Source organism: Solanum lycopersicum, chromosome 4 (genome assembly GCF_036512215.1).
Source record: "Solanum lycopersicum chromosome 4, SLM_r2.1".
NCBI classification, from domain to species: domain Eukaryota; kingdom Viridiplantae; phylum Streptophyta; class Magnoliopsida; order Solanales; family Solanaceae; genus Solanum; species Solanum lycopersicum.
Genome location: NC_090803.1, coordinates 66,405,941 through 66,419,564, shown reverse-complemented (window position 1 = coordinate 66,419,564; position 13,624 = coordinate 66,405,941). Strand labels below are relative to the sequence as shown.

The 13,624-nt window shown below is 28.2% G+C and overlaps 2 protein-coding genes and 1 long non-coding RNA gene across 3 annotated transcripts; all 3 read right to left on the bottom strand.

The window, feature by feature from the left end:
• Positions 1-104: 104 nt before the first annotated feature.
• LOC101268682 (peroxidase 10-like) lies at positions 105-1,654 on the bottom strand. Its single transcript, XM_004238556.5, has 4 exons — positions 1,301-1,654; positions 1,025-1,216; positions 776-941; positions 105-701 (listed from the first exon to the last, which is right to left on the bottom strand). The coding sequence occupies exons 1-4, from the start codon at positions 1,517-1,519 to the stop codon at positions 265-267; spliced, it is 1,014 nt and encodes a 337-aa protein (XP_004238604.2). The 5' UTR covers positions 1,520-1,654; the 3' UTR covers positions 105-264.
• A 1,979-nt stretch (positions 1,655-3,633) lies between these two features.
• LOC101268393 (putative F-box protein At4g17780) lies at positions 3,634-5,217 on the bottom strand. The gene has a single exon (XM_004238555.4). The coding sequence runs from the start codon at positions 5,133-5,135 to the stop codon at positions 4,062-4,064; it is 1,074 nt and encodes a 357-aa protein (XP_004238603.2). The 5' UTR covers positions 5,136-5,217; the 3' UTR covers positions 3,634-4,061.
• Positions 5,218-10,935: 5,718 nt separating this feature from the next.
• Positions 10,936-13,406, bottom strand: LOC101258255 (uncharacterized). The gene is made up of 2 exons (XR_002027678.3): positions 13,136-13,406; positions 10,936-11,606 (listed from the first exon to the last, which is right to left on the bottom strand). It is a non-coding gene; the product is annotated as an uncharacterized lncRNA (long non-coding RNA).
• Positions 13,407-13,624: the final 218 nt, after the last annotated feature.

Genomic DNA, 13,624 nt, shown 5'->3' with positions numbered 1-13,624 from the left:
TTAATTATGCTTATGCATTTCGTATTGTAGTGCATATTGTACACCAAAATTTAATCATAATGTACAATATTGTTAGATAGTTTAACATTACCATACACCAAAGCTTCACCATATTAACATATTATCGGCCCTCTATTCATTTATTTTTGACTTAAAATGAGTAGTTACCACTACTTGGACGATATCATTTGATATCGAGTTAAACTATTACTAGTAAAAACATACATACAGAAGCAAGCACAGTCGATAAACTCTGTCTAACACTTAAAACATACTTGACAGAAACATTCTGTTACTCACAGAGCCACATACTTCCCTAATTTGTCCAGTTCGTCCCGTGAGGACCCCTAAATTTCCTAATTTTACCATCGATGCAGCAAAATCTTCGTAGAAAAGATGAGGGTACAAGCTGTAGGATTTGACCATATCAGCTGTCTGAGAATTCGACATTAAAACTTGATCTGATTCAAGTAGTCCTGAGTTGTTCATAAGGTTTCTGTAATAGGCATTGTCAAATCTCGTAACAGATTGTATGTCTAAAGGAGCAAGTGTGGTGTTAGATTCATCTGTGTCAGGACAAGTGCATTGTAAGTTCGATAACATTGAAGAATCGAGATTTGGATCTGGCTTTCCTGAGTCTTGATAGTTGAAAAGTCTCTCCTTGAATGTGAAACATTGAGCAAAGCCAATTGTATGTGCTCCTGTATAAGTCGTAGAGTCAGAAATTTCATTAAAAAAGAAGGCTTGAATCTCTAAATTCGAAAGATATATATACCTGAAAGAACTACTAAATCTTTTAGATCAAGACCTTTATCAGTAAACTTGGCCGCGATTTTATCCAGAGGCTCAAATGGCGAAGGTAATTGTTCATTTGCTGCTTCCTCACTAGCAGATAGTCCATCTCGTCGACCAAGTAAAACAGGCCAAAACGGTCCTCCTGCCTGTAAAGCACGAAAGGAAAATTTTATCTGTCTGTATTACAATACTTCTAAGTAGTACTCATCTGTCTGCGCGTAAATGTTACCATGACAACCACTTCTCTAGCTGCAAGAGTTAAAATATCGACACAAGATACAGTTGACGGGCAAGCTCTTTCAACGTGTGCTTTTATGATATCAATTGTCTCATATCCTCTGACTGAATTGCGGTTTGGTGCAGCATTCTTCTCACCCTTGAAATAGAACGTGTCATCAAGCAGCACAGATCCATCACAACCCTATCGAAATCATAAACCATAAATTGATCATGAAAATGATTATCAAACAAACGAAATAAGAAAAGTTGTACTTTAATACTATACATTTACAAAACAATCGTGGAAATGCAAACGAAGAAGGGATGCAGCTATTCTTGAGTCACTACGGAGAGCTTCCCAATCATTCCAACGAACAATCTTATGCAAGCTCGGACATGTTCTCTCATAGTAACTGTAATCAAGCTGACCGTTACTAAAGGGTGCCAGAAAACTCATCACACAGAACAGAACAGTAAAGCAGGGGAACAAACTACGACTCGACATAACTTTTGAGTATTAAAGGCTAAGAACAATGCTTCAAATTATTCTTGTGACTTAAGTTGTGCTGCAGAATAACAATTTATATATGTAATGTAGTGAGAATAAACTAAGTTACATTAGTGGACTCAATAATGTGAACATAATGCCATGATGCACATAAAAGCTTTACAATTTTATATGAAAAAAACAGAATATTTTAGTAACTAAAGTTCAGTAGTAATGAAGTTATCCACTTTTTGACATATATTAAACTCTAGTAAGTTAGTTAAATAACAAGAAAACATCAAATTAAAGTGATTTTTCCTCTTAACTTACCATATAGTTTTTATTAGAAAGGATGTCACAGGCACACATTTCCTTTACAAAATTAGATGGATTCATACAACAAACTAGAGCAAGTAATGGTCAGGGTTATAAGAAAAAATGAGTACTTTGGTGGCTGCTAAGGATCGAGTCCTGGATCAAGTCATCTGGTGTCAGTGTCGGGGTCAGGATTAAGTCTTGTTCAATTGTTGGGTTCCGAGTCAGGAGTCAGATTTCAGGGTCAAGAGTCGAGGTCAGATCCCAAATTAGGTGTCGTGGGTCCCGGATCAGTCGTCGAGGATGTCAGAGTTGAATAAGTTCCAGGTCGGTTGTTGGGGTTGGATCTTGATTCGAGTGTTGAATATCAATTCAGATGTCGGTTCCCGAGTCGGAGGGAATCCCAAGATGGAAGTCGGGTCCCAAATCGGGAGTTGGAGTTGGGTGTGGGGTTTAGTTTTATGCTACAATAGAACTAATCATAAAACTAAATGAAGTATATTCAATATTTTTCATCCTAAAAAAAAAAGTAAAACACTTTTTACACATAAAAATATAGGTAAATATGTGTCAAACATGTATTTTATCAAATCCATTTGTTATTCAATCCATCTTTTATTATTACTCATTAACTTATTTTCAATCCGCTCAAGTTTAATTCAACCTGCCTATTTACCACCACGTGAGGGTACTAAAAAAAGTTTAGTATTTTGTGGATGCTAAGGATATAATAAAAATATTATTAGTACTTTTGTGGCTGCTAAGGGAATAAGAAACAAAGTTAGTACTTTTGTCTATCACCTAAGAAAAATAGTAATGATACTGTTTTTGCCACTCTGTATATGTATCTTTAAATAGTGGTGGAGAAGATAAATATACAAACAAATAATACATATATATATTATGAAATATATATTTAATTAAATATTAATAATAATTATAAAATATTATTTATATCATCATCATATTACATCATATCATATATCATCATTTTATACTATAAATATAAAATGACTTTTAGGAATGGTTAGCATGTTCTACAATAATAAATAATGATTGTATATTTAAAAACTCAAAATTTTCATGGTAGATCAAAATAAAGCAGTTGAAAGAAAATTTTACATCACACAATTTAATTGTTGATGAAATTATTTCAAAAAATAATTAAATTATGATAAAAGCTTTATTTCTATAAGTAGACTAGCAAGAAATTCCTTATTTATGTTATCATCAAATTTTGTTCAACTTTTAGTCATTCAAATCAAAACACTTTGACTATATTTCTCATTATTAAATTTTATTCTGCATTTAGTCATGCAAACCTAAACATAAACTTCCTCCTTCTCATATTATTGAACTTCATACTTAATTATTTCGATCTTAACAAAAACCTCCTCGGAAGCTCAAAAAGATTGTTGAGATATACGTAGCCACTGTCCCCTCAATTCAAGTCATTGACTGATAGATAGTTCAAATTAACTTATGACGAAAAACCTTATATATCAAAATATTTATAAAAAGAATTATATTTTTAATTTAAAAAGATCACTTGTTAACATTCTGAGATTTGAGCTGAAAGAAAGTTATTTTGATGATGATGAATTGTTTTTGGAATTTTTGGTTACAACATTTGTAGCATATATGAAATTTTCACATAACTTAGCAAACATAACTACTATATCTATCGATAGTTTTAAATACTATCAAATATAACTATAATTAAAGTTTTACCGTAAATCTCTCTCCTCTGTCCCCTACCTTCTACCTCGCTCGCTCTCTTGTTGTATCAATTGTATTATACCAAATATAGAAATGAATTCATAGGAAAACAAGAAGATTACCAATTATATCAATTAATGAATACAATCGCATCACTCTAATGGTTATGTCAAACATGTTTATATCAGCCTATATTAGTTTGTGTAGCAAATATAACCTTGTATCAATGAATATTTGAGTACTTCACACTTGCAATAATAATGCTCCCTATGGATATTATTTTTACACCACTTTCATTTTGCTGGACACTAAGTAATAACAATAAGAAAATTAAACTAAATAGAAATCAAAACTTTATAAAGCATCACAAAAGAAAGAGTCTTTTTTTTATAGATTAAGTTGAGACTATAACCAACTCTTCAAAGACCAAAATCAAGTAGTATGAAATTGTGTGAGCATATAAGCTCAATTACATACTTAAAACAATTAAATGATTAGGTCACATGTCATCTGTTGAAAAGCTCAATTAATGGTCCAAATCTTCATGCTCTTGTTGTTTGAATGTTACTAAGCTCTCCTTATAATAAGAAACCCCACAACCACCCAATATTGCATGTCTGCTCAAACCCGGATGTTGAAATCCAAGATACCTCATACTGTTAGTCCGAACATTATAAGAGACCAGTTGAGAATCATTAACGACTGTCATGAGAGAGTTATCATAACAAGTCTTAATTGGTGTGAAGAGTTCAAAGGTCACAATTTTGTTCCAGACCCCTGGTTGGATCAAAGCCCAAATATCATAAGCAAGCATAGTATATGTGGTATAGTTCAACATGGCAATGGAATCATCAATTAACATCAAACCCAACGCAAAAGTAGATACAATGTTTCTATCTGGCCCTTCGATTTCTTCAAACATCTCACTTCCAAATTCGAACGAAAGAATGGTGTAATTACGTTGGTCGCCCCCTCTTAGCAACCAGTAGTAACTTCCATTCAAATAAGCAGTACCAAATGAGTGTTTCACGTCTGTGTAGAAGGGGACTGGTTCTTTAGGTTTAAAAATTCTCCATGAACCCCTAGAACAGGAATAGACTGTTGCCGTATATTTACGCCAATAACCACAATGAGAGTAAACAATTTTATAGTCATTAGTCACGGGGTCCAACCCGAACCCCAACAGAGGGGCATCAAATATTATGGGTGCAGGGAGTGGGATTTGGAGGGATCTCACTTCTCTAGTAGCAGGATTCCACAATGCACATGAAATCATAGTATCAATTATTCTATACATTAAAAATAAACCATCCACAGAACCTATGAGGTGTGTCATACCTATGAATGTTTGTGGATTTTCTTCAGAAATCAAAGTTATGGAGCGGGGACCTAGACCAGCATCATTTGAGGTACCAACAGTATAGGCGAGGAGTTGTGGGGGGCTACGATTCTTCAAGTGTTGTTGAACGAATTTAGGATTTTTGATAAGAGCACACCAGCTCTTGCTTACACATTTGAAACGCAACAATGACTTCACTGGACATCTTAACAGAATATCCTTTTGTATATCTTCAGGGAAATGAACCACACAATCATCCATTTTTAGGTTTCAACAAAAACAAAATTGCTTATTCTTTAAATAGACAAGGATGAAATTCCCCCATTCATATCCTTCATTTATATTACAATAATTCATTTTACCACCATTAAATGTTATTCTACATTTAGTCATGTAAATCCAAAATACTTTGACTACATTTCTCATTTTAAATTTTATTCTCTATTTGGTTATGAAAATCTAATTAATACTATATTCCTTCTTATTCAATTCAAATTTGTTCCAAATCTAATTACTTTGACTACTTTCAAATGATACTTTGACTACATTTCTCATTTATTAAATTTTATTCTGTATTTAACTATGAAAATCAATTTACTTTTTTTCTTCTTGCCCAATTTAAATTTTATAATCCAGAATCTAAATACTTTGACTACTTTCTCATATTACTTTGACTACTTTTCTTTAGTAGCCGTCTAAGAAATCATAAATAAGAATTAATATGTGTACTAGTTTTATCTATACGTGTACTTTTTACACTAACAGTTTGTTTGGATTAATTTTAAAGTTGGTCAAACATATGTTTAAATTAATTTTAGTTTTTGTGAGTGTTTGACATAATTAAAAATAATTTAAAATAAGTTTAGAATGACTTTAAAATGTTTTAAAGAAAAAACAAAAGCAGGACTATCCCTATTTTTTTGTTTTCACTTAAATGTCATTTAAGTTTGATTTTTCTTTTAATTTTAACTTAAAAGTTATTTTTTTTAAATCAATCCAAACGAACGAACAAAATAATGGAGGAATTCTTTTGAAACTTCACAATGTGATGCACTTGATTAACACGGTGTACACATTTAAAAAATATCTAATTTTAAGGGCAAAAAAATAATAATTATTGTTTATGTCTTGATTTTAAAAATTGATAAATAAATTTTTTCATTAATATGGAAAAATAATATTGGATGAAGGGAGTAAGAAAAAGATAATATAAATTGTGTGAATATTTTGTAGAAACTTTGACAAACAATTTAGATTGTGCAAGCTAAAAAAAAGTTATTACAAGTGTAATAACGTTTTGTTGTAATATGAATTTGTAAAAGCTCATTCATAAATTAAGACAACATTGAAGAATAAAAATCATTATCTTGATAGTACTATAAACAAATATCGATAGATGTCTTTAATTAATATAATAGAGAGCAACATTGTCGTCGGTGGAACATTGTAATAGAAATTTTGAGTTCGAGCATTAGGTGTGAAACATATATTGATAGGAGTGCATTCTCTTTTTCTATGTGTTTTATTCGATATAAATTGAGACTCAATGTGATCATTGGACACTATATAGATAACAAAATACGTACAGTATATAAAACAAATCTTGTCTATTCAAGGAAAATTAGGGATCAAATTTTATTTTCGATCGAGCTTACGCCTATCAGAATAAAGAAAAAGTCAAGTCCATCAACTGATGAAGGTAAGAAGGAAATGTCTCTTATTCGAATTAAGGAATAAGGTTGACTTTCACTTTATTCATAATAAGATTCAAGAAAACGTGATTTATACTTGTTATATGAAGACAAAAGAGAAAGTAAGTGATGTTTTCACGGAGCTTTAAATGATATTCGAGCGAAATATCTTTAATTATAACATTATTAATAATATATACTTCAAACTTGAAAGGAAAAATAACTTTACGCATACAATAGAGTTATAACATTAAGTAAACATGCTTATACTTCACAAATAAATGATTAGGTCGTATATCATTTGATTTTCTGTACTTATTTAGAAGCTCGATTAATGGTTCAATTTTCCATCATCTCGTTATTTAATTGTGAGTAAATTATTATTATAATAAAATACTCCGCAATCGCTAGCTTTTGCATGCTTTCCCAAACCTAGACATTGAAATGCAAGATCCTTCGACTTGTTAGTTCGAACATTATAAGAGATCAGTCGAGAAGTTCTAGTTGCCAAAATGAGAGCTATCATAACAAGACTTCAAAATAGGAAGCATTGAAAGATAACAAGTTTGTTCCAAAGCCCTAGTTGAATCAGACATATTAAAATCGTTCAAATTCAAGATGGCGATGGAATCATCATCCAACATCAAACCAAACACATGAAGTATGAATATGTGGCCCTTCAATCCCCTCAAACATCTCACTCCCAAAGTCGAATAAAAGAACGATAGAGTAATTGTGGACACATTTGAATCGCAACAACGATTTTACAAGACACCTCAATAGAATCTCATTCATTATATCTTTCGAAAAATTAGTGTGTTCTCTCATTCTTATCCTTTCATTTTTGTTATCATAATTCAGTTTATCAACATTAAATTTTGTTCTAAATTTAGTCATGGAAATATAAATACTACTTTCCTCCTTTCTCATATTAAATAAAATTTGTTTACATTTCGTTATGGAAATTTAAATACTTTGATTCCTTTCTCATATTACTTTGATTACTTTTACTATTACCAACCACTTAAGAAATCGTAAATGAAAATTAACATTTTTTTTTCTAATTTTATCCGTACACTCTTTTGACTAAATATATTTAAAAAAAAAATGAACAATGGAGAAATTCTTTTGAAATTTAACGATATTCATGCAGGTAGTCAATACGATTTACACTTTTAAAAAGAATTAGTTTTAAGGAAAAAATAAAAATAAAAATAATGAATTGAATATATCCTCATTTTACAAATTGATAAATGAATAGCTTTAGTAATGTGAAAAAATAATATGTATATATAAATTGTGACGAGTACTATTTTTAATATTCTTTATAAATAATTTAGGTCTTGCAAGCTAAATAATAAAACATTATTAGAAAAGCACATGAATTTATTGAAGTTTCAATTATAAATCAAGAAAATATTGAAAAAATGAAGATCATCCACCACTTGATAGTTTTATAAACAAGAGTCCGGAGCCTAAGCGGTGAAAAATGTTAACAAAAATTTCAAAACGGTATATGAAATTTTTTTTTAACCAAAACGGTAAAATCGCTCATAAAGTAGCAATTTTTGTCCACTGAAAAAAGCAAAATCGTTGCTATAACAACGATTTGTTAAATTGGATTTTTTTAAAAAAAATTAAACAAAAAATCGCTCCCAAAGGAGCGATTTTCAAAATAATTTTTTAATATGTCGCTGCTAAGACAGCAACTTAAGTTTAAATTTTTTATTATTATAATTATTTGCTTCTTTTTTTTAATAAAAAAGTTAAAATCAAAATTATTTTTTTATTTTTTTAAATAAAATAACTGTCAAGGCAGCGATTTTATATCAATTTTTTTTTAGCTATTTGATTTTAAATTTTTATTTTTTATTTAAACTTTTTTTTAAAAAAAAGAAGTAAAAAATTAACAAATAATAATTTAAAATTAAGTCTTCTGCATAAGCTGTGACATACTAAAAAAAGTTATTAAAAAGAAATTTATTTTGAAAATCGCTCCTTTGTTTAAATTTTTTTTAAAGAAAAAATCAAATTTAACAAATAGCAGTGATTTTGTTTTTTTTTCAGCCCTCAAAATCGCTCACAAATGGTTTTAAAAAAAATTTATATACCATTTTAAAATTTTTGTTAACATTTTTCACTCTTTAGGCTTCGAATTCTTATAAAAAAACATTGGTGGATATTTTTAACAAATATAGTAAATCTTAGTCAGCAGAACAAAATTGTAGTAGAACTTTTGGTTTGGAGTATTAAATATGGAAAATATATTGATAGGGGGAACTCGATACAAATTGAGATTTAATGTGAGTACTGGACACTATATAAAGATTTTACAAGTAAAAAGATTAAAATAACATTATTTTATATAGTTACTCTCTGTATTTCATATTAACTGAATTTTTTATTTTTTTCATTGTTGAGTACTAAATTATTTAAAGTTCAAAATGGGTGTTTGATTTTATTTTTTATATATATCTGTCCTTTCTTTTATATTTTTATGATTTCACAAACGATAATAGTGAAAATCTTATTCAAATTATGTACGTAAATATTTTTTAAATTATGTATTGCTTCACAAATTCGAAAAAAAATAACATGTCAATATATGTTATGCATTATAATCATATTTTTTTAATTATAGATAGATTAAGAATTTAAAGTTTATTAACTTCTACTGTAATATCAACTTATAGATGACAACAATCATGAGTTCATAATCAAAAATATTCATTGATATTTTGCAGAATCTCTTAATACATTTTCTTTAAAAGAAGCAAATGTCATTTAAATATGTGCAACTTTTACATATATCAAACATAAAATTCATATTTGTATGTTATAGCAAAGTTTGTATAATTGCACTTCATAGCAAACTTATATATGTATAATTCGCTATACATATACAATTAAAGCGAATTATATAAAATCTATACAAAAACAGAATAAAATCTATTGAATTCATCTAAATTCGATAACATATAAGCTAGCTCCACCTCTATATATAATTTAACTACGCACCCTTCGATATTTTTTTTACTTATATAGTACTCCATAACAAAATTATAAGTTTCTTCCAAGTGTGAATTGCAAATTAAAAAGTGAAAATACACATCATTCATCATCGTTAAATAATATATACATATACGGTATATAAAACAAATCTTTTCTATTTGTTATGTGAATATAAATATTTTGAAGTCAAAAAAGAATTTGATTGGTCCATTCATAAAACACAATAAATGATGAAATAATTTTATCACCGCAAAAGATTACAAAGAAGAAAAATGCCTCACGTCTACCAAAATCATGAAAAGGACAAACTTTTTGACAATATATCAATTATCACCTCAACTTTCCTCTTTAGCAAAAGCAAATAAAAAAAAACTTCTTATTTAAACAACTTTTTTACGATAAGAATCACCTAAATAAGTAAATGAAAGCGGAAAATATTTGTCATAACAATATATTCAGTGTAATTATATAATGAATTCATAAAAAATAAGGTATACGATAACCTTATTTCTATCTTTGAAGAGTTTGAAAAGATAGTTATACGTTTTATTTATATATATCATTATGAAATAAAAAAAACTATTTCCATATACCTTCGGTTCAAATAAAAGTTATCAAAATACAAATATAAGAAAATACATTAAGAAAATAGTAAGATATTAAAAAAAATAGTAAAATATTGAGACAATAATACACGTCAAAAAATAAAAAACTACACAACTACTATTTAGGATGAGAGACTAATTAACAATTTCCATATACCTTCGATTCAAATAAAAGTTATCAAAATACAAATATAAGAAAATACATTAAGAAAATACTAAAATATCAAAAAAAAAATAGTAAAATATTGAGACAATAATACACGTCAAAAAATAAAAAAACTACACAACTACTGTTTAGGATGAGAGGAAATGAGAGACTAATTAACATCCCATCTCTTCCTCCTAAAATGTGACAATACTCTCAATATATATACCAAAATAATCTTATTTAACCTATGTTGATAGTAAATATAAAAGTTATATGAATACTAATATGTTGTATAAGAGTAAAAAAGATTACATATTTTACCATCTCATTTATTATAAACCACTTTACTCTAACCAAAAAAAAAATTACTTATTTTTTCAAGTTAATATACATAAATTATACACATATTAATCAAGTGCATGTTGCATGAATTGGTGTCTATAGAGCTCATCCGAGCACTAATTGTTAGTATATAGAAATTAAACTATAATAAAAAAGTACTTACTTTTAAATTTAATATACATAATTTATATACTGATTATACACATATTAGTCAAATGCATGTTGCATGAATTGGTCTCTATACAGAGTTTCTTTAAAGGAGATGACACTTAACACAAAAAGTCATTAATGTAACATATCACAATTCAATCCAGAGTGTAAAGCTAATAACAATTGCTCCCTAACTAAAATGTTTCATAGAATTAAAATAGACATACTAAACAACAAAATTTAAAAAAAAAAAAAAAAACTAGCTAATAGCACTAAGAAATTAAACTAGGAAAGATGAAATTTACTTTTGTTTCAAAAATTGCCTAAAAGAAAAAGGGGATTCTTGAAACATGAATTTTAGTAGCTCAAGTAGTTTAGCACATCCATCATCGATCGATTCAGAGTCACATCGTTGGAGGATAAGTGGGAATACTGTTGATCGAAAAAATTAAATTAGCAACTCTTTCTTGGTTTGCTTTTTCTTCTAGCTCTGCTCCTTGTAGGTTGTTGCTTTTGTGGTTGTAAATTTTTATCCTCTTCAAATTCATCTTCTTTTTTGTTTTCACCTTGTGATTCTTCACCTTCATTTGTTTTGAGTTTCTTTAATTCAGCAGAAACTTCTTCTTCATCTTCTTTTACAATACTAATAATCTTTCTTGGTCTTCCTCTCTTTCTAGGAGTAATTTGTTGTTGTTGTTGTGAATCTCCACTCATTGCTGATGATTCTGCTATTGCTACTGATAACTCTTTTGTTTTCTTCACAACTTTCTTCTTTCCCATCAATCTTTGTGACAATCCACTAAACTAATTTAGTCATTTCAAAAGCTTATAATATGATAAAAATAGAATCTTGAAAAACTCCAAGAAACAAAAATTCAATTTTTAAGGTTTCTATTGCTCTCTCTTAGTATATATGATAACAAAATCCAATCTTGAAAATTACCCAAAAATAAAAATCCCCAAAGTTTAAGGCCTCTAGTTCTTTCTTTTAGCTACATATGATAATTAAAATCCAATTTTGAAAACAAACCACAACATAAAAATCCTATCTTTAAGATTTCTAGTGTTTTCTTTTGCATATATAACCTTAAAAAAAATTCAATCTTGAAACTACCCACAAAATAAAAATTCAACCTTGAAAATACCCACAAAATAAAAATTCAATCTTTAATGTCTCTAGTGGTCTCATTTGCATATATAGCCTTAAAAATCCAATCTTGAAAATACCCACAAAATAAAAATTCAAATCTTTAAGGTTTTTAGTGTTCTCTTTTGTATATATTACCTTAAAAATCCAATCTTGAAACTACCCACAAAATAAAAATTCATTTTTTAATGTTTCCAGTGCTCTCATTTGCATATATAGCCTTAAAAATCCAATCTTGGAACTACCCACAAAATAAAAATTCAATATTTAAGGTCTGTAGTATTCTCTTTTGCACATATTACCTTTAAATCCAATCTTGAAAACTAAAATCCAATCTTTAAGGTTTCTATAGCTCTCTTTTGCATATATAACCTAAAAAATTCAATCTTGAAATTACCCACAAAATAAAAAATTCAATCTTTAAGGTTTTTTAGTGTTCCCTTATGTATATATTACCTTAAAAATCCAATCTTGAAAATACCCACAAAATAAAAATTCAATCTTTTAAGGTTTCTAGTATTTCTCTTTTGCATATATTACCTTTAAAATCCAATCTTGAAAACAACCCACAAAATAAAAATCCAATCTTTTAATGTTTCTATTGCTATCTTTTGCATATATTACCTTAAAAATTCAATCTTTAAGGTCTCTAGTCCTCTCCTTTGCCTATGTAACCTTAAAATCCAATCTTAAAACTACCCACTAAATAAAAATTCAATTTCTAAGGTTTCTAGTATTTTCTATTGCATATATAACCTTAAAATTCCAATCTTGAAACTACCCATTTCAATCTTCAAAATTTCTAGTGTTCTCTTTTGCATATGTAACCTTAAAAATCTAATCTTGAAACTACCCACAAAGTAAAATTTTCAATCTTCAAAGCTTTTAGTGCTCTCTTTTGCATATAATTATACACTCTTAATAAAAACCCAATCTTGAAAATTACTCAAAAAAAAAATCAAATCTTCAAGATTTTTGGTGCTCTCTTTTGCATATATATATACACCCTTGTGATATATGATAAGAAAATCCAATCTTGAAAATTACTCAAAAACTCTTTTTTGCATATAAATAAATCTTTACACCCCCACCCCCAAGTAATTAACCCAACACAACATACCCAAAGCAAAGATGATAAGAAAAAGTAAAAGAAATGAATAACTTACTTTTATGAGATGGTAGAGCTAATAATTATTTTTTTTCCATAAGAAATAACTCATGTGTTTAGCTCTTTTTGGTGCTAAGCAAAACCTTTCATCTTTTCATACAAAACCATATAGAGAGAGAGACTTGAGTTGAACAAAAAAACAATAGTCAATTATATATGAAAAAAATATTAGAAGCTACACAGCAAATATTTCCTTTTTTCCTTTTTCTTGACTTATCTATTCATTCAACCTTCTATTTTCCTCCTTTGCTGCCAACATGGAAAATAATAGTTCCATTATATATATATATATATATATATATATTCCCTCTTTCTTATTTTATGTTACGTTTTTTATTTTTCGAGAATCAAACAGATTAATTTTGATCAGATATTTATATATGGAATTTTTAAATTTTTTGAAATGAAATTTATATATTTGTACTATGTAAAGAGCATTATAAGTCACAATAATTAATTATTCAAAATATTAAAAGGATTTATGAAA